General features: G+C 30.6%; 1 protein-coding gene across 11 annotated transcripts in view; it reads right to left on the minus strand.

Moving 5' to 3' along the window:
- Positions 1 to 882: 882 nt before the first annotated feature.
- LOC139496402 (CDC42 small effector protein 2-like) overlaps positions 883 to 23,362 on the minus strand; it is a 29,225-nt gene continuing 6,745 nt past the window's right edge. The window contains exons 2-7 of one of the 11 annotated variants that reach the window (XM_071284986.1): positions 12,445 to 12,987; positions 11,943 to 12,041; positions 11,372 to 11,404; positions 8,749 to 8,798; positions 8,624 to 8,678; positions 883 to 6,713 (exon numbers count right to left, since the gene is read on the minus strand). In XM_071284986.1, coding sequence (XP_071141087.1) covers positions 8,624 to 8,678; positions 8,749 to 8,798; positions 11,372 to 11,404; positions 11,943 to 12,041; positions 12,445 to 12,501 — 294 coding nt within the window. In that variant the 5' untranslated portion in view covers positions 12,502 to 12,987 and the 3' untranslated portion in view covers positions 883 to 6,713. The other 10 variants (XM_071284983.1, XM_071284984.1, XM_071284985.1 and 7 more) reach the window with 10 other exon arrangements.

A 23,362-nucleotide genomic window follows, 5' to 3' on the forward strand; every position in this document is an offset into this window, starting at 1 on the left:
GTTACCGTCTGGAAACCAATTGCGTCTTCAGACGAAGACATCATACCATTATACAAACCTAAAACATTGATTGTGGTCCTATAACAACAGATTAAAAACAAAAACTTATCATTGAGCAATGAACTGTATCATATTCATTTAATTTAGAACATTCAAATACATAATAAAAGATAAATTTTGGTCTGTTTTGTAGATTTTCTCATATTACCTCAACTTTTAAACAGTTACAGTTATCACTGAACTAGTATATATTCGTTTAGGGGCCAGCTGAAGGACGCCTCCGGGCGCGGGAATTTCTCGCTACATTGAAGACCTGTTGGTGACCTTCTGCTGTTTTTTTTTTTCTATGGTCGGGTTGTTGTCTCTTTGGCACATTCCCCATTTCCATTTTCAATTTTACAGACAGTCAAATTGTGATTTGGATGGAGAGTTGTCTCATTGGCACTCATACCACATCTTCTGATATCTATTTCCATAGAGACTTTTTCAACCTAAACGTTCATTTTGATTGGATAACGTCACTTTCTTACATGGCATCAATTGACAATTGATGCTATGGGACGTACGCGCAAGCGCAGATGGCATATGACAGATTTTAAATACATGTTTTAACGTTGTTTTCTGTCAGTTTCATTAGAATGGAGATAACAATATTGTATTTTAAGCTTCGACGTTACGCGTCGCCAGTAAACTTAATTTGCGACCATCAAATCCCCAATTGATGCCGTCGGAGCTTAAAATACAGTTATCTCCTACTTTACAGAAGGTTGATGTCTATCTGAGGCATCTCTGATGTTGTTACAAAATTCAAATAACCTTGTGAATTTAACAAAAATAAAGCCAGGTAACTAAGGGGAGATAATAAATAATAAAACATAAAAGAACAATGTAACATTTTATTTGTCATCTATTGCTAAGCAACATAATTTCTGGGGAATCTGAGCATTGTGTTGAGCATGTGTAGCAGGTAAACTAAACAACAACTGAAAATCTGAAGCAAAAGTTTACAACTATTGAAAGCAAAGATTGATATGAAATCTTGTGACAGTGTTTTATTCTAAATCTATTGCACTTGAACAATTTACACATATTAGAGCTAATTTCCTACTGCAAGTTGAGTAAAACTTTGTTTTGTTTGTTATTGTACAATTGTAAATGGGAAAATGTCAAATAAAAAATTAAAATATCATCCATACATGTTGTACTATCCCTATATATATTGTTTGACGATGTCATTCTCAATTGCAAAGCTTGAGTAAACGTTTATACAAACAAAGTAAGCAAACCAACCAAAGTTTTACTCTACAAACAGAAGGAAATTTGCTCTAAGTATCCAAATTGTATAGATTAAATAAGTGATCAAAATATTTTTCAATCTTGAATTTATTTTACAAAATCTTTGTAAGAAAGGATATCTATTTAGCAATATCTCATATGTATTTAGAACCTTAAAAGAATTCAGTACTAACTTTCAGGCTCATTATATAATGATACCTAATTGTATATGTTTATTTGAACTTACTAGAGATTTAATATATTTTCTATTTCATATTTACTTTAAAAAAACATCTTTGTTAAATAGGATGTCCGTTTAGATGTATTAAATATGTATATAAAGCCTTAAATGAATTTAGTACTAGCTTCCAGTTACATTACAATTTGAACATGTACTGTTGAGATTGATTGGCTAAACATTTTTATCTAAAGGTAGACAACTCTAAAGTTTAAAGGTGACTATAAGAGATCATTAGTATCACTGTATTTTAACATCACACCAGTTTAATGTTAACATAGTGAAACAGAAGGGACTTACAGGAGAGAACATGTTCATGTGTGAAGGAAATTCAATGAAAACTATTATTTGTTCCTTTAAATAGTTAAAAACAATATCTTCTTGCGTTATTAAAGGGGAAAGATGCACAAATTTTTAGAATACTTAAAGATCCAAATTGGTTACCATATCTTAACTCTATTAAACTGTTGTGTCAATGCTTTAAATGGAGAACAAAAATGACATTTATACATAGTTTATTCCATGTTTTTCTTGAAATTTTCTTTTTCCCCCCCCCCAATATATTGTACTGTAGACAAATGAATAGAATCAACTTCATGATATTACACAAAGACTTATTTAGTAAAGGTATATTTTCAAGGATAGTATTGATATTCCATAAAGGAGTAGGTCCAGTTTTTGGTCCCAAAATATAGCAGTTTTACAAAATTGTTAAAATGTAAACTTTTATTTATTTATTGGACAGTAGAATGCTTCTGATACATAAATATGGGCTGTTTTTGATAATACAATGCACATATATCGGGTACTAGCACCATTAAGTCATGCTAAATTACTGAAATCTTCACAATTCTAGCATTTTAGTTGAATTTTGGACGGTTTTCGTGTAAAACGAAAGTGGCCGCATTCGTGTTCATCCTTAATATTGAAATGTAAGTTGTACTTTATGATTATACATAACATATATAAAGGTTGAGGATGAACACGGATGCGGCCACTTTCATTTTTGACAAAAACCATCTGAAAATTGACATTTTTTGGCATATTTGGTAGATTTTTCATATTTAGGCTTGAATCGGATCGTTTTTAATGACTAAATAAGTTAAAATCTTTCACATAAACTAATCAAATCAAATGAAATAGACACTTAAGTGTTTAAAAAGTGGTCAAAATCTTTCGTCAGATGAACCTGAAATTTGAGGCCAAAATCGGTCCTTACCGGACCTACTCCTTTGCCAAAACTTTTTACACCATGATTAATATGGTTTTTAAAAATAGTTTGCCTGAAAGTACAACTACAGTACTTTGTAGTTTTTGACCAATGACGGGGCTCATACTTGAAAAATGCTCAAAAATTAAATTGATGCCTGAAAAAAAGGGATTCTTTGACGGTTTTCAACCATTTATGTAAATAATAAAAACATGATTCTTTTAGGATTTAAATACTTTCATCTATATCAGAAAGAGTAACATTTTGGTGTGACCTTAAAATACATAAATGTGTAAACCAATACAGAAAAAAATAGCCTCTTAGCAAAACAAACAAAATGCCGGGAAAGGACGAAGACAACATTTGACTAGAAACAATACAGAACATAAAAAAAATAAGAAAAATAGATAAATTACGGGAAATAATAAAATTAAATCATTAAAGGTATCAAGCCTATATTTTTGTACTCCAGTCGAGCGTTTCATTTACAAAAGACTCATCATTCACACTACTGAAGTGAGTGTATAATTCCCAAGTTTTTTTTTTAGTAAGAATTAATATTTTTTCTTTCATATCATCTAAATTTTTGTACTCAACATATCAGTATAAAGAATAAATCAAAAGTCAGAAACAATGTTAAACTAAATTCATTATTAGGATTTTTTTCCTTATCTATCTAAACATAATTTTTTTTCTAAATTTCATATACAAGGTTAAAAGGCTTTTTATATTGAACTTCATGCATTATTCATCATGACAAAATCTTGTAAAAAAAAATTATAATCAAAATGAAGATTTTCTTCCAAACTGCAAAATGAAAATCCTCAAGAAAAAAAATATTAAATTGGTACAGGAATGCAATCTTACATGCAAATTATAAAGTTTGTAAAATGAAATATAAAGCACATATATTCTCTAAGGAAAATGATAGGAATTGTTATATACAAATTATATACATGTTGTTTAACAATATATACAAATAACATGAACTATATAATACTACAACTAAAGGAAATCAAACAGCTCTCACTTTCTACTCTAATGTTGTCAATCTTCGGGAGAGGCACTGCTGAAATACCCCTGGCATTTTTTATTTTACAGAAAATCTGTCAAGAACAAAATTTATCTTTAATAAAAGAAAAAGTTCTAGAAAAATGTATGCCCTTTTTAAAAAAATTGCTTAATTTAAACTTCATTAAATTTAAACTTTGGAAGACTTTTGCTCTTAGAAATGAAACAGCTTAAAAGGTAGTTAAAAAAATACAAATTTTAATTTAACATTTAAAAAAAATTCAAGACCCCTACTATTTTAAAGTCCAAAGTCTAAATACATGTAGATGTGTCAGAGGTATATGTCTATGAGACAGAAACCTAACAACATAAAAAACCAAGACACGTATTAAATCTAGAACAGTACATTTTTCCATTTAACATATTTAACAAGTAGCATATTTCCTGTAGGTGACCATAAACTAATCGTCAACACAGATATAAGGCAATCTATAAATAAACAATATTATAAATCTATTTTTAGGGATTATAACACCAGTTCTATAAATAAACAATACTATAAATCTATTTTTAGGATTATGAAACCCATTCTATATATAAACAGGATTATTATAAATCTAATTAAGGATTGTAACACCCAAGTATATACATATAAATATAAATTTTGTATAAAAATCCCTCAACTGTGTAATATGGGTATTTAACACATTCAAACATGAACAAAGTTTTCTGGATAACAGGGGAAAAGACATTTCATCAATATTCAGAATTAACTTGTATTCTATTGGTTAATAACATGTCATGTGATGCTGTCAACAGCCTTCATTCCACATAAAAGCAGGCTACCATTATTAACATATCAATTATCAAATCTAATATTTATAAAATTAAAATTTCACGACTTTTCATGCAGGTACAAGATCTTATGTATTCTAATTTATTCATCACTTCGTAAATACCCACATCTCCATATTCTCATATAGACTGACATATATTTGTTTATATTTAAATATTGTCATATATTTGTTTATATTTAAATATTGTAAATTTTACAAGACCATTTAAATCCCAAAATAAAATGAAACACAATTTATAAATGAATATCAATGCACTGCACTCTATTCAAACTCAATAAAACCTAAATAGCTTCTTTAAAAATATAAAGTTGCACATTTGTGAATTTTTTTCTATACCATGATAGCAAGTGTAAATAGTGAGTTGTCTCCCCTATACTTATTGTTTATAGTCATTTCATACAATAAATTTCTCTGTAGCACAGTGGAAATGAATATAGTACTTTCATGGTGAACCAATATAGGCAGTGTTTCCAACATCAAAAGTGCTTCAAGAATTGATCTGATTTAAAAAAAAAAAATTCCAAATTTAATTAACTTTAAAAGCAATAAAATTGATCTTACATGATAATGGAAGAGTTATCTTTCTTAGATCTGAAATCAGGTTCATTTGTTATCCAGAAAACAGTTAAAGCTTAATGAATCACATGATATAAAAAAATAGATAGATTTATACAAAAGGATAGTTAATACCAATATAAATGGTGAAAAAAATTGTAAATATGAAATCTGCATTTTTAATTCAGCATTGAACTAAAGTCAGAGTCATTATGTAAAATTATTAATTCTTTTAAAAAGATTTTACAAAATAAGTTTTAGTGACAAAAAATTAATGGAAACTTTTCTTCAATTATGTGAATTTAACGTTTTTCTGCATGTTTTATACCTATACTTTTAACCATTTCCAAATGTATATTGTACACTAAACTTAAAAAGATCATAGAAAATACATAGATTTCATCAAAAATTTGTCAAATTGAAAACATTTGTTCAAGGATAAACAGATATGGCAAGTTCATTTTGGCTTTACAAGTTAAATGGCAATTTGAAATTTCCATGTTAACAATGAAAGAATGGATTAAACACGTTATGAAATTACATCTTCATTATTATTTTTCATTGCATATCCCAATGTACCTGTCAAAGGTCCACCATTATATTTGAACACATAGTATATTAAACTGTTAGTATATATCTGCCAGTCTTTTATACAACTAAATGTGTAAAAAAAGAGGGGGGAGAAATATATTTAACAAAATTAAGTATCTACAACAAATTGCTGTAGTTATAAAAGAATATGTGCTTTTATACAAATTGCAATAATAGAAAAAGAATATATGAGGGGTTCAGCAATGGAATCCAATATTTTGATCAACTTTTGCTACCTTAATTGTTATTTATTCAAATTCTTTACTTATAGTGAGAATTTTTTGCTTTGAGTGGGCATTTGAGCATTAACATTTCTATTTATAACCCTTAAAATTTTAAGAAAAATAAGCTCCAAATTTCAAGTATAATGGGAACTAAATTTTCTTATTACAGTGAAACACTGAGCTATTTTAGCTTGTCCTGAAAACATAAAACATTCTTCATATAAGAATTTATATTTATAACTTAATTTTTAGAAAGTAAGCTAAAACATTCCAGGCTGATCAGTGTTTAGCCCATGCTATTTTCTTTCCCTTAAGTCAGCACTCTCAACAACATACAGGAGGATGTTAAGGTTACATTTCAATAACTTAATTTACCCTCTCACTGAATTACCTATTGTTCATGCTGTCAATTATTTATTCTAATACAAGTTGTGTAGAAACATTATAATGATCATGATGAAATGAAATCTTTATAGAAAAAGCAAAAAATAAATTATATTGACACATATATATAATATTTCATTATGATACATTACAGTAACAAAACTATATATATAGTAACATGACAATGAAAGAACTGTATAACCATGGAAACAACTAACATCCTTTATGTCTTTCATCCAATCAGAAGCATTGTTACATTTAGAGCTTCATAACCATGGTAACATCCAACTAAAGCACTATCTGTGAATATATACATTTCTGTTGATCAGACAGGAGTCCTGTGATTAACTACGCTATTCTTGTTAATTCTGAAAAATAAAAAAAAACAAGAATAATGTCATTGTTTTAATTTATACTACAAATTTTGTAAAAGATCTTATATTTCTTCATGAATCCTGTAAACTATTGGTCATTAATTCATAGAGTATTCATTTATAAAAGATTTTAAACATAATCTTCCTTTATACAGTAGTAACAAGCTCTAAAATTAGCCAACTGTCATTCTTGAAAATTTGTAAGAAAATTCATGTTTCATTCTACCATATAAACAGTTTTTCCTAAAAAAAAAAAGATAAACAGACAACAACATTTTTTTTAACTTAAGTCTTCAGTTTTCAAAGTTGTGTCTTGTGTACTGTTGCTAGTCTTTTTGTCGTTTTTTCACCTTGTTCAAATCAGAATTCCCATATCATATAAAAATATAAAAAAGAAGATGTGGTATGATTGCCAATGAGACAACTGTCCATAAGAGACCAAAATGACACATACATTAACAACTATAGGTCACCGTACTGCCTCCAACAATGAGCAAAGCCCATACCGCATAGTCATGCATATTTCATTTATATACTTGAACAATTTGGGATAACCAAATGTATACTAGCAGGATCCTGGATTGTACTAAATGAGTCTTAAACAGACACAACATTTTTTCAATGGCATCGAGAGGAGTACTTACTCATCTTTGTGATTGAGGCAGATCTATGACATTTAACTTGACATCGTTTGGACACGTGTGGAGTACTTACTCATCTTTGGGTTTGAGGCAGATGTATAACATTTAACTTGACATCGTGTGGACACATGTGGAGTACTTACTCATCTTTGTGATTGAGGCAGATGTATAACATTTAACCTGACATTGTGTGGACACCTGTGGAGTACTTACTCATCTTTGTGATTGAGGCAGATCTATAACATTTAACCTGACATTGTGTGGACACGTGTGGAGTACTTACTCATCTTTGTGATTGAGGCAGATCTATAACATTTAACTTGACATCGTGTGGACACGTGTGGAGTACTTACTCATCTTTGAGATTGAGGCAGATCTATAACATTTAACTTGACATCGTGTGGACACGTGTGGAGTACTTACTCATCTTTGTGATTGAGGCAGATCTATAACATTTAACTTGACCTCGTGTGGACACGTGTGGAATACTTACTCATCTTTGTGATTGATGCAGATCTATATCATTTAACTTGACATCGTGTGGACATGTGAGGAGTACTTACTTATCTTTGTGATTGAGGCAGATGTATAACATTTAACCTGACATTGTGTGGACACCTGTGGAGTACTTACTCATCTTTGTGATTGAGGCAGATCTATAACATTTAACCTGACATTGTGTGGACACCTGTGGAGTACTTACTCATCTTTGTGGTTGAGGAAGATCTATAACATTTAACCTGACATTGTGTGGACACGTGTGGAGTACTTACTCATCTTTGTGATTGAGGCAGATCTATAACATTCAACTTGACATCGTGTGGACACGTGTGGAATACTTACTCATCTTTGTGATTGAGGCAGATCTATAACATTCAACTTGACATCGTGTGGACACCTGTGGAATACTTACTCATCTTTGTGATTGAGGCAGATCTATAACATTTAACCTGACATTGTGTGGACACCTGTGGAGTACTTACTCATCTTTGTGATTGAGGCAGATCTATAACATTTAACCTGACATTGTGTGGACACCTGTGGAGTACTTACTCATCTTTGTGGTTGAGGAAGATCTATAACATTTAACCTGACATTGTGTGGACACGTGTGGAGTACTTACTCATCTTTGTGATTGAGGCAGATCTATAACATTCAACTTGACATCGTGTGGACACGTGTGGAATACTTACTCATCTTTGTGATTGAGGCAGATCTATAACATTCAACTTGACATCGTGTGGACACCTGTGGAATACTTACTCATCTTTGTGATTGAGGCAGATCTATAACATTTAACTTGACATCGTGTGGACACCTGTGGAGTACTTACTCATCTTTGTGATTGAGGCAGATCTATAACATTTAACTTGACATCATGTGGACACGTGTGGTCATACCCTCCTTTACTGGACATCTGATTCTGGACAGTTGTTAACTGCAATAAAAAATAACAGGAATACATATCAATAAGAACCCTTACTCATGGACATTAACCTGAACATTGTTAAATCAAGAAACAAGGCTAAAACTTAATACCCCCTCTACTACGGCAGGGCTTAAAAGTTAGTAATTAAGGTTTTAATTTTTGCCTCCAATCTGTTTTGACCAGAAATCTAGGATGAATTATGATTTTGATTAAACATGCATTGAAATTAATTTTTTGAGAATATTTGCCAATGAGTTTATTTGTTTGTGTGAACCCTGAAGGTTGAAAGTCTCTGTGAATAAATCTTAAATAAATAATGGAAATTTTTACTGTCTTCTGAAAATACATCTTTTCTTTTCTATGTCCATGAAAGGCACTTTGGACAATGTTGGACACTACAAATAAAAGTTCACCTTTGGAAAAGGTAATTATTTTATCTAATAAATATATGTAAAGAGAGTGCCACGCTCGTTGCACGTTAAGAAACCTAGCAACAACTCGTTGATGGGTCCGTAGGTGGCCTGTTGCAAGGCAAAATTTCTGTCCCTATCAAATATATCCTCATTTTCCAGTGGCTGTCCAAATTTTCCTGACCATCATCTTGGATGGCCTCTATTACAAGACCTACCTATTGTATTTATTGTTAACTTGTTCTTATCCTGAACATGCATGAAACATTTGGATGTAAATCAACCAACAATCAATCAATCTAATGAATATGCATCAGCATCTAATGAATATGCATCAGCATCTAATGAATATGCATCAGCATTTTAAATTTGCTATAGAGACAACTCATGCATCGATCAGACAAGTGTAAATCAAGACTGGTTGATTTTCTTCATCAATAGTCAATTAAATTAGTCTGAAATTTAAGCGTAGTTCACATTTGAGATTAGATTTTAATTAAGAGAGAAAAGCCGCTGAAAATTCAATGAAAAGTAATTTTAAGATTTTAAAACTGAAACATTTTAGCCAACTCAAAAAAGAGCAAATAGATATAGGAAGATGTGGTATGAGTGCCAATGAGACAACTCTCCATTTAAGCAGCATTTAAATTTCTATGTCCAGGAGAGATGCAAACAAACAAAGGCGTTTTCAAAACTCTTCCTATTAATCATAATTGCAAAAATGTATTATCATGATTATAATTATGTGAAATTTCTTATCAAAATAAAGTAAACTCTAAATTCTGAGATATGAAAAATAGTCATGACAGTTATAAGATGCTATACTGAAACATTTCATTTTAGGATATACATGTTCATTAAAGCTATAAAGATAAATATTTGTGGTATAATGACCATTCTGAAATAATTGTTTAGGAGGGATGTCTATATGCATATAGTGGTCGAATACTAATACAGGGTCAGGGATTAAATAATGAATGTCTATTTATAGACACAGATCTAGAGTGATCATTGTGATGATAGTCAAAGATAAGATAATGAATGTCTATTTATAGACACAGAGTGATCATTGTGATGATAATCAAAGATAAGATAATGAAGTTCTATTTATAGATGGGGTGTCTAAATTATAATCCATAGAATCTTTTAATAATTTGCCAAAATGTAGTTCATGTCCTGCTTGTTTAAAAACATTAATAAAAAGAATTGGTCAACCGACTCATTTTCACGCTACAGGTTGTTCAAAATTGTCAAGATTTTGTATAGATTATGCATGGAAGACCCATTTTTTTGCCATAAAACGCAAACCACACCATAGAATTTTGAGATAAAATATGAGAAGATAGCTTCAATTTTATGCTTTTAGAAAAGAAAAAGAAAAAATGGGGTCACCGGACTCGTTTTCTTGCTACATGTAAAAATGGGTAAATTCCTAACACATTCTATTGTAAAAGTAACACTATCTGGATTATCTGCCCTTGCATTTGAGTTGCCTCCCCTTATTTGACAAAGTTGGAAAAAAATTAATCAAACAAAAGAATTCTTATTTTTGTAAAATACAATCATAAATATGATCAAACATGGCATTTTCTATATTATAATGAAAATTCTTACACATGAATTACCTACTGCTATAAAAATTTGCACATTTCATCAAAGATCTAGACCTTGTTTTCTAGTATTTCAAAATCCAAGATGGAGGAAGACACCCTATCTACCTTAAGGAAACAAATGCAATAATAAACATGATATAAGGTAAGACCATGATAAATATTTGGTTCATCTAAAACAATAAATAAGAAACTAAATATATCATGTATATAGCTACCATGAATTTAATGGACATGAAATTTCATCATGTTCAATGAGAAATTTACCATGATGCTAAAAGGCCCTCGTGATAAGAATAAGAGAGGGTTTAGTTGACGGAGTCAGTAGAGCTTTTTTGGCGAAAAAATGGATGGTAGTGTGACAAATAAAGGCAACAGTAGTATACCGTTATTTAAACATCAGACAATTAAAAATGCTTTGTAATAAGAAAGCAAAATAGAAAAATAGTTCAACTTTGAAACCAATTATTAAGGGGATTTAATTTTTTTTCTTTATGATAAATACCTGTATATTTGACAAGCATTTACGAAATATTGTGTACAGGAAACGAGCCATACTTACTGAAATAGCCTCAGTATTCTTGGTTCCATCTGCCTAACACACAATCGTATAAAATTAACAACTTCATTATATATTTTGGTTAATTTACAAAAGGATAGGTTATGAAATTAAAACTAGGATTTGTTTGAACAAACTCATATTACGGTTCAAAGTTGAGATTACAAACTTTATTTTAACCACCTGAGTTGGGTTTGTTTCAAGATTTATCAAAAATGGAGATCCAACACCTCTTGAATACATATGATAGCCAAAGACCAAGCCATATAAACTAGTGTGATTGTTTTTCAATAACAGTTTTGGTTCAGGATTCAAAAATAAGAAAACTGCTTACAGTTTTGAACAATCATGATTCATTTCATTAAATTACTTCAAAGCAAAAACTGTTTTTGAATTTTCCAAAATGATTATGTGTAAACATGAAAATGGTTCTGTGGAAACATAAAAATGATTCTGTTGGAAAAATGTTAATACCATTTATGTATGAAACATGAAAAATGTAAAAGAAATTGAAAATAAATCCAGTTCATGGCCTAGTCCAACAGAGGACTAAAATAACCATGACAACACTTACATTTAATGAGTTTCTAGCTTCCCCTGATCCTATGTGAGCAGTGTGTCGGAATTCAGTAGGTTCTCCTATCATACTGGGATCAAGTCGTCGCCGCCTCTTCTGGGGCAAAAAAGAAGATATTAATAATTAGTAATGACTTCATTGTATAGGAAATAAGGAGAGTATGTGGACTTTTGAAACATTATTTGTGATCAGATGAAATTGTTTATTTACATTTCTGTCAGATCTGTAATCTTACATACATAATAAACTGTGGATACATCTATTTTCAGAGATACTAATATTTGTGGTTTGAGTTCACTTTTTTATATTTAATTTCTTTGTAATGTGTATGAATGACAAGGTTATACATTTTTTTGGTCATTTGTCTGAATGTCAAGGTTATACTGTTTTTCTGTAATTTGTCTGAAGGTCAAGGTTATACTGTTTTTCTGTAATTTGTCTAAAGGTCAAGGTTATACTGTTTTTCTGTAATTTGTCTAAAGGTCAAGGTTATACTTACAGGTTGAGGCTGTTCAGCTATGCAGCATGTAAAACAAAATAAACCATCACCCATCATTACAGATTATATCTGGCCACGCTTCTCAATATCACAGTCTGTCAACACCACAGGAAGGTACACACAAAATAATAAGAAAAATACAACTTTGCAGATGGTGTACTCAAAGTTTTCAGTTGTATATGAAATCACAGATTAGAGCTGAGATTGCTGAAATAAAGCCTGGATATGCTGAGATCACAAGAGGTTCACGAGTAGATAATGGATACGGCTATGTTTAAGTTACGATGAGATCAGAAGTAACTCCCACAAATAGATTTATCTTTCTTCACTCATTCAAACAAATGTGAGGTATCAATGAAGTCGGTGTTGCATTTGCAAAAATTCCTTTAATCTAAGATTTTAAATTTAATATTTTTGGAATAAATACTGATTAATTTTCAAACACAAAGGGGGAGAACTGGAATATCCTGTTTGGAATGTTTTAACTTAGGAATTATCTCCCCCTAATTCTGCACTGTATCCCTAGTCTGTCTCTCTCTACTTCTGAAAAAGACAAAAATTACATTGTAATACTCAGAGCATGTATACACAAATTGTTTATGAATAAAATAACACTATATGTACACATGTATAACACATTGCTAAATGGGGGATAATGTAGATTGTTATCTAGTTGAACATTGAACTATATATGTCAAAATAAGGAATTATTTAAATCTGAAAATAATTTTGAATTCTAGGAAAGTGATAAGAAATGTAGGATGAAAAAACTAGAGGCTCTAAAGAGCCTGTGTCGCTCACCTTGGTCTATGTTAATATTAAACATTGTACACAAATGAATTCATGACAAAATTGTGTTTTGGTGATGGTGATGTGTTTGAAGATCTTACTTTACTAAACATTTTTGCTGCTTACAATTATCTCTATCTATAACAGTAGTTTCTGTGGAAAATGTTAGTGAAAATCTACAAATTTTGTGAAAATTGTTAAAAAATGACTATGAAGGGCAATAACTCCTCAGGGGGTCAATTGACTATTTTGGTCATGTTGACTCATTTTTAGTTCTTACTTTACTGTACATTATTGCTGTTTACAGTTTATCTCTATCTATAATAATATTCAAGATAATAACAAAAAAACAGCAAAATTTCCTCAAAATTACCAATTTAGGGGCAGCAACCTAACAACCGATGATCCAATTCATCTGAAAATTCCTGGGCAGATAGATCTTGACCTGATCAACAATTTCAACTCTGTCAGATTTGCTCTTAATGCTTTGTTTTTTGGGTTATAAGCCAAAAACTGCATTTTACTCCCATGTTCTATTTTTAGCCATGGCCGCCATCTTGGTTGGTTGGCCAAGTTACCGGACACAATTTTTATACTAGATACCCCAAAGATGATTGTGGCCAAGTTTCAATTAATTTGGCCCAGTAGTTTCAGAGGAGAAGATTTTTCTAAAAGATAACTAAGATTTACGTAAAATGGTTAAAAATTGACTATAAAGGGCAATAACTCCTACAGTGGTCAACTGACCATTTTGGTCATGTTGACTTATTTGTAGATCTTACTTTGCTGAACATTATTGCTGTTTACAGTTTTTCTCTATCTATAATAATATTCAAGATAATAACCAAAAACAGCAAAATTTCCTTAAAATTACTGATTCAGGGGCAGCAACCTAACAACGGAATGTCAGATTCATCTGAAAATTTCAAGGCAGATAGATCTTAACCTGATAAACAATTTTAGCCCATGTCAGATTTGCTCTAAATGCTTTGGTTTTTGAGTTATAAGCCAAAAACTGCATTTTACCCCTATGTTCTATTTTTAGCCATGGCGGCCATCTTGGTTAGTTGGCAAGGTCACCGGACACAATTTTCAAACTAGATACCTCAATGATGATTGTGGCCAAGTTTGGTTAAATTTGGCCCAGTAGTTTCAGAGGAGAAGATTTTTGTAAAAGTTAACGCTGGACGCAGGACGACGACGGACGACGACGACGGACGACGACAGACGACGGACGCCAAGTGATGAGAAAAGCTCACTTGGCCCTTCGGGCCAGGTGAGCTAAAAACTAAACAAACATGCTATTACTTTCACTAATATTTCACTATGAATTTACTTACCCCCCTTAACCATACCTGCATGGCTAATTTTCATCATAAATTTCTTATCAATTTTCCAGTATTCAAAATTATTCTAAATTTAAATTTTTCCTTGTTTCAAGTATTTTTTGATACTACATTTAAAGTATAAGATTTCAGAACTTACTGCACGCTTTCTGTTTTTGACCTGATATTGACCTGTAATTGTTCTCTAATTGTTTGTATATATATTATTTGATTGCTGTTTTCTTTCTCTCTTCCATGTTAACCAAAATATTAAAATCTCAAATTTCAGTCAAAAAGTTAGAAGACAAAATTTATTCAAGTACTTACTTCTTAAAGTCAATGTTGTAAAACAAATTTTACTTGCTTATGGTATAAAATGTATAAGATTTTTATATCCACATACTTTTTATATTTATAAGATCCTGAGAAAAGTCCTGAGATAGTTTTACAAATTATCGTTATCTTTATTTTAAACGAATTGTACCATGATATACTCATTGACCTTTAATCTCAAACAATATCATCAATTATACGGATGTTATAAAACTAAATTTGTCTATTTTTAAAAATAGCTAACAATAATTCCATTGGTTGAGAATAAAAAATGTGGGAGGATTTGGATGTTAAAAACCTATAGTCCTTTAACGAATGCTGATACATGTAAATTAAAAATAAAAATATGTTATGCTTATAGTTATTTTTGTTGTTTGTTTGCTGTGTATCATCATCATTGATGTCACATTGAGCTAAATCACTCCAATGTTCAGCTATAGTTTTTTTTCAGTTTTTTTATGTGATGAACATGACGAAATTCTTAATCTTAATTACAAAACAGTCTTCTCATCATCTAAATGACAGATTTCAATTGTTTGGTTTTCTATTATTAATAATATTCACAGTTTTACTAATTTATGCATGATGATATAAATATTTTAAATAACAAACTTGTATTATTTCCTGGATAATGTGTACAATGTTATTAATCTAGGACAAAGTAATCATTTAACTACATATACATGTACAATGTGTCAATACAAATGTAACAGGTACTTGTATACATACTCCTACAATGTTCCTTAACACACGATTTATAACCACAAAATGTTATCACATCTGACTCTGAATCAGAAATCATTACATACACTTATCTATTAATAATTATTATTTCTTTCTTAAAATCCTTTGTAACTTATATTTCTTATATCTATGAAATAAATATTTTGGGATATTAATTTGGTTATTTTTGGAATGATCCTTTTGAGGTAATTTTCATAAGTTTATAATGCAATAATCTACTGAGTTATCAAAAAGCAGTGTTCCATTCAACCACCAAATTTGTGCAAAGGGCAGACAAATAACCTAAAAATACTATAATAGGTCTAGATTCAAATTAAAGTTTAACTATTTAAGAGTTGAGATTTAGATTGAAGTTTTACTATTAACATGATTAAAGTCCTAGGCTGCTAGTCCAATTAATTATGCCGTCTCGAAAGGCTATTATATTTTTTTGCTTTGACTTTTAAATAATTATTTCGACTACTCAGCTGCATGACACCAAATAACGACCCTCCCAGACATCCTGGCTGTAGGCCTATACATCAAGCATCCTTTTTCATTAATACTACATTAGCATATGCTGTAATGATTGTTTGTAAAACCCCATGCATTATTCATCAAAACACCCAATCATCTTAACATTTACTTCTAACAGATACATATCATATATATTTGAAACCTACAAATTCATTTCTGATAATAATCAATTTCTTAATCAGATAACTGGTGTTATACTGTTAACATTGATATATAAAACTTGTGATCAGGGGGAAATAACCAGCATCTCTCTACAGTGGTAGAAGTAGAGAATTATCAAAACACATAAAGTAAAATCCCCCCTGTATTAATCAGATAAATGCTGGTATACTGTTTAATATTGATATATAAAACTTGTGATCAGGGGGAAATAAACAGCATCTATCAACAGAGGTAGAATTAGATAAAACATGAAGAGTAAAATCCCCCCCCCCCCCCAATAGTAATCAGATAAACGGTGTTATACTGTTAACATTGATATATAAAACTTGTGATCAGGGGGAAATAACCAGCATCTCTCTACAGAGGTAGAATTAGATAAAACATGAAGAGTAAAATCCCCCCCCCCCCCCCCAATAGTAATCAGATAAACGGTGTTATACTGTTAACATTGATATATAAAACTTGTGATCAGGGGGAAATAAACAGCATCTCTCCACAGTGGTAGAAGTAGAGAATTATCAAAACACATAAAGTAAATCCCCCCTCTTATTAATCAGATCAATGCTGGTATACTGTGAACACTGATATATAAAACTTGTGATCACAACAGGGGAAACAAAACCATGATCTCTCCAGAGAAGAAGAATTATTAAACATAGATAAAAATCCACCTCATGTAGAAGTCATATCAATATTATTATAATACAAAAATATTTTCTTCATTCAATAAAAGTGTATGTTTGATAAAATAAAATATATCAACTGAATCAGTCAGCACGAATTAATGAAACAAGTCTCTTTTTTGTTGAAAAAAAATAATTTAAAAAAAAAAGATGTATCACATATATAATTGTATGAAAAAAACTTTTCTTTCAATTGCTAATCAGAATTTCTACATGAGTTATTTCTGTTGTTCGGGTTAAACATTAGCACAGTCTCATTGACAGATGTTAATTATCTTTCTTCTTTCACACAAATATTATTTTGACATTTTATATTAAATCAAAACTCAAAACGTAAGGTGTTCAGTTGGTCAATTTAGGCTCCTCTCAACAAATTTACTACAGAGATTCTAAATGTCATATTTAGAGAATTCCTATAATTTCAGATCTCAGATACAAGAAATCAGTGTCAACCAAAAATCTACGTTTAGTGTATATACAAATCTATCATAGGTGCTATCATTTCATACACTTCCTTTTCATAATGTTCTGGACATTATTTTTTTTTTTAACTTTATCTTAATTGTAATTTGTAAATTTGCTTTATTTTTGTAGAGTAGTAATTAAAATAATTAATAATTACACACAAATTTACAATCGAACTTTCAATCTTCCCAGAAACATGAGGAAATGCATACTTTCATGGTAAGAAATATTTCAAACTGATGAGAGATTAAGAGTTCAAAATATTCAGTCAAGAGTTTATTAATAAAATATTTGTGTCTGATAACAAAGACATTTACAATGTTTTATAAAACATCTGTTATTTTCACTTGGGTGATGATCTGTATTATTCCAGCACACAGCTGGTTCATATTCAGTGGCATATTATAAAACATAGAACCTATTTTGTGGACTGGACTTTAATTGTGTATATTTATATATGCACGTCAAATTCTTTTTGGGTTCTAATTACTACATGTATATCCTGCAGACATTCTGTGGTTTACTCTGGTTACTATTGCTTCCTCTACCAATTAAAACAGACGGACAAAAAATCGCAAATAAGGGTAATTGCTAAAAGTAGGTTTAAACATCAATCATTAATCAAATTCATATTGTAACACATAGTCACATACATTCAAATATTTCATGATGGACTAGCAATTAAATACAGACATTTATCCGATATTTTTTAAGAGGCAAATTAAGCCGCAATGAAATCGATAAAGCAGTAAAAGTCTTGCATCTATCCACTTCTAATATGAAATAAAAGTTATATTTTATTTATGTTTATATATAATTAAAACTGAGAACCCAGTTTATAAGGACATTCCACATTTTCATTGATGCCCTACTTTTTAAAATGAATCCTTCAATATGTGGGATCAAAGGTTGATATTATCAACAGTTGTAACTCTGTTGATTGAATTATTCAAAGGAAATTAGTAAAATATGTTGGCCATTGTATTATATTATGTATGTCAGTACAAACATGATCAATCATTACATTCTGTGTCATATATATTAGTAAAACAGTGATCTATTTCTCCATATAAAGGCCTTAAATAAACTTCAGTACATTTTCAACTTTCCACAATTTTTAAATGATGACATACCCCTTAAGTTGCCAAGTCTGATGCTTGTAAAGATAATATGCTTATATCATTTATGTAGCTCCATAAGTGGGGGACAGCTCCCTGCACAATCCTCCACCCTCTTCCCTCTAAATTAGCTATAGCCTCAGCTAACAATCACATCCAAGTTTACTTTACAACAATGCATTAAACCAAGAGCTCAATTTTATACATGTTATAATTATATTACCAGTGGCGGATCAAGGGGGGTTCCAGGGGTTGGAACCCCCCTCTTTTGGACGATCAATGCATTTGAACGATCAAACATTGAACATGTTGAAGGCCTGTTGGTGACCTTCTGCTGTTCACTGCTCTATGGCCATGGGCTGTTGTCTCTTTGACACATTCCCCATTTCCATTCTCAATTTTATTTGAATGGGGACCTTTGGTTGGAGCCCCCCCCCTTTTATCCTGGGTTAGGACCCCCCCCTTTTTTTTTAAATGACTGGATGCGCCCCTGATTATAAATATATTTTAGTTTAAAAAAAAAAGGAAACTCACCCAAATTAAAGTATGAATGAGGTATTACATACATTCTAAATATATAAATAAAACCCAAGTGAAAGTCCAACTCAGATCATAATAATGATAACATAACAATCCCAGTAGCTTTATACAGATCTGTTCATTCATATATCTGTGGGAAATCTATCACTCACTGACAAACACTTTTGATGTTTGGTTGTGTATTGGATTATTAACACCTGTTTACCTGTTATTTACCTGTAAATTGTTTACTTCTAGATGTGTAATTATAGATTTGTTTATAAATCAACTGTTGTTTTCTTTCAAGATAACAAAGGCTAACTTAAAAGTTTTATAACAAGTTTTTAAACAAAAGGTTTCATAAGTTTTTAAAATAAAAATATAATTACGAAAACAATGGTTTTAAATTACTTTCCCTTTGCAGCAATTATAAATAAATAAGTTTTGTCAATCTATAGGCTGGGGACAATTAGAAAGTGTCTTCAATTCTTCATATATATATTTATTTAAAACCATGCACTTCAAAATGGATTTGACTTTGATTAATGGATTTGAGTTTCTTGTCCAGTGGCAAATATAAGATACATATATATATATTGATATCACTGGACTATTACATATTCTTGTGTAATGAATATCAGTGGTGAATCCAGTGGGTACCAGGCGTTGGAATCCCCCCTTTTTTGTGGATCAATGCATTTGAATGGGTACATATGGTTGGAGCCCCATCTTTAACCTTCTTTGGGACCACTCCTCCCCTATTGAAAATGATAGGGTCCATCCCTGAATATGAACCTTATATTTTTGTAATAGACTACCATATATGCATGCTGAGTTGATCTTTTAATAAGCTACATAGTAATTCACAAAGTATGAAGTAACAGTCCACAGAATGAAAAGTTAAATTTAACTTCAACTGAGAACATATTATCTTACTTATAAGTCAACCAGACTATACTCTTTCTCCATAAGATATCCCATGCTGAATTGAGAGGCAGCAAATACCAATTTTGTATGATTTGAGCTTTTGAACCTACAATACCCCACACTCAACATGCTCAAGGCAAGCATACTTTCACAAGGCCAGTGAGTGGGTGTTTTTGGAGTGGAGACTTGCTTATGTGGTTTTGGAAAAATACTTAAACATGTTAAATGGAGGTGTTAGAAATTAGCAATAAGACAACAATTCAAAAACACAAGAAAAAGTAGAAAATCCTCTTTTAGTAATCTTTTTCTTTTGGGTCACAAGGCTTAATTCAGTATTGGAAAATACATGTTATTGACGAAAATTTATACAAATTCATAAAGTCACCATGCATGACTATGAGTCATCGTTAAGACATACTACATTTTTGTACTAGTACATGTAGGTTCTATGCCAAAACTGAAGGAGTTAATTAAGTCAACAAGAGAAAAGGAATGAATACTCTGGCACCTTTATATTTGTGAACTGTAAATTCAGAAATTATTGCATGCATTTATTATTGCGATTTTGTCATTTTAGACTATAATGCGATTTTAATTTTTGCGATATTGAGAAAAAAAACTGTTCAATTCATATATAAAAATGTCAAAATGCAAGTTTAAATTATTGCGATTATAACCCTGTCTCATTTTTCGTAATAATAAAAACCTCGCAATAATTTCTGAATTTACAGTACTTAATTTCAGTCAAGATGCATCTATTTCTATTGTATTCTAAAAGTAAAGCAGTGGGGATAAAACGTGAAATATTTTTTTTTTTTTAAGTTTGAATTGTTTATATTCTAATTTATTTTTTTTTAATTTCAACACTTGGTCAATCAGCTGATTTAGCTTAAGATTGCTTTTATATCTGATGACCTTTTTTTATCATTCTTCTTCTGGTTGGTAAGAAGCCTAAAGTCATTGCAATCTCAGGCTACCAAACAACTTAATTGTAACACAAACTTGCTATTTTGATTTCAAATTTCAGTACTTTTAAATCTTTTGCAATATATATATCATAAGTATAAAAATTATTATAAAAATGAAATTTATATCAAGTAACATTACAAGATTTGTTAAGATACATGTACCTCCATTTGTATAGTAATGACAAACAGGAAACTATTTCCTCAAAGTTTTCCTTATTATTAAATATAATATCTTAGTACATGTATGTATCAAGGTACATTTTTACATGTAGTAAGCAGTTTCCTTTTCAGATAAAATCTATTATTAACACTACGACAAGTACGAAATAATACAATTAATAGCTTAACTTATTGTTTTGTTAAAAATAGTTTACGTTAAAACACTATTTAATCTAAAATAATTGTACAAATATTGAAAGATGATGATTGAAAATTCTGAATATATATCTGAATCAGATTTTATGAGTATTAGATTTAAATGAATTTGGTGTAATATTTTAGAAAGTGTATATTACCACAGTGGCAGATCCAGAATCTTTTATAAGGGGGCCCACTGACAGTCATAAGAAGGGGCCTGCTACAGTCATGCTTCTGTGATTCTCTATATAATCAACCAAATTTTTCCTGCAAAAGGGTAGGGAGCCTCAGTCTGTCCTCCAGGGCCCCTTGGATATGGCTATATTACCTATCAGACATGTGATTATCTCCTCAATGATGTGTTTAATCATTTATAAAAAAAAATAATGTCTGAAAGTTAATTATTATCATTTCGTCATTTTCTCCAAAAAAAAACAACTAAAAAATAACCCCTTTGCTGTTTATAAGATTCTCTCAGATTTTCATTTTCATCTCTAAACCATGTATGCAAGTCCTAAAACTATCTTGACTTCTTACACTTTGCAATAGACCAAGATTTATTTGTTGCATCATATGATTACAAGTATCATGATTATAAGACATTCAGTAATTTCATGTATGACCCCTAGACCTTGTAATTGTCTATTTATATACCAACCTTTATATATGCATGTACATTGTATACCGGTATAATATATATATTGATTGTGTTGTTTATTTGTGTGACCTATCTGTACTTGTATTCTAAGTGATAATTATCTAATAAAGAACAACTTATTGATTGTATACTGTTAGGTATGATAATACATGTATAATCTGTCTATATAGTATACTGTTAGGTATGATAATACATGTATAATCTGTCTATATAGCTACTTGTAATCTGTCTCCTCATATACAATACATGTAACAGTCGAAGTTTTAAAGCAGGTGCTTGTTAAAAGGACACACAGACAGAAGGATATAAATTCAAAACATCATTACTAACAAATGTACAGATTTCAATAAACTAGAGGCTCTAAAGAGCCTGTGTCGCTCACCTTGGTCTATGTGCATATTAAACAAAGGACACAAATGGATTCATGACAAAATTGTATTTTGGTGATGGTGATGTGTTTGAAGTTCTTACTTTACTGAACGATTTTGCTTCTTACAATTATATCTATCATGAACTTTGCCCATTAGTAACAGAGAACTATATTTGGTAAAAATTTACATAAATTTACCAAATTAATGAAAATTGTTAAAAATTGACTATAAAGGGCAATAACTCCTTAAGGGGTCAATTGACCATTTAGGTCATGTTGACTTATTTGTAGATCTTACTTTGCTGAACATTATTGCTGTTTACAGTTTATCTCTAACTATAATAATATTCAAGATAATAACCAAAAACAGCAAAATTTCTTCAAAATTACCAATTCAGGGGCAGCAACCCAACAACCGATTGACCGATTCATCTGAAAATTTCAGGGCAGATAGTTCTTGACCTGATAAACATTTTTATCCCCTGTCAGATTTCCTCAAAATGCTTTGGTTTTTGAGTTATAAGCCAAAAACTGCATTTTACCCCTATGTTCTATTTTTAGCGGTGGCGGCCATCTTGGTTGGTTGACCAGGTCACGCCACACATTTTTTAAACTAGATACCCCAAAGATGATTGTGGCCAAGTTTGGATTAATTTGGCCAAGTAGTTTCAGAGGAGAAGATTTTTGTAAAAGATTACTTTAATTTACGAAAAATGGTTAAAAATTGACTATAAAGGGCAATAACTCCTAAACGGGTCAACTGACCATTTTGGTCATGTTGACTTATTTGTAGATCTTACTTTGCTGAACATTATTGCTGTTTACAGTTTATCTCTATCTATAATAATATTCAAGATAATAACCAAAAACAGCAAAATTTCCTCAAAATTACCAATTCAGGGGCAGCAACCCAACAACCGATTGACCGATTCATCTGAAAATTTTAGGGCAGATAGATCTTGACCTGATAAACATTTTTATCCC

This window comes from Mytilus edulis, chromosome 11 (genome assembly GCF_963676685.1).
Source record: "Mytilus edulis chromosome 11, xbMytEdul2.2, whole genome shotgun sequence".
NCBI lineage: Eukaryota > Metazoa > Mollusca > Bivalvia > Mytilida > Mytilidae > Mytilus > Mytilus edulis.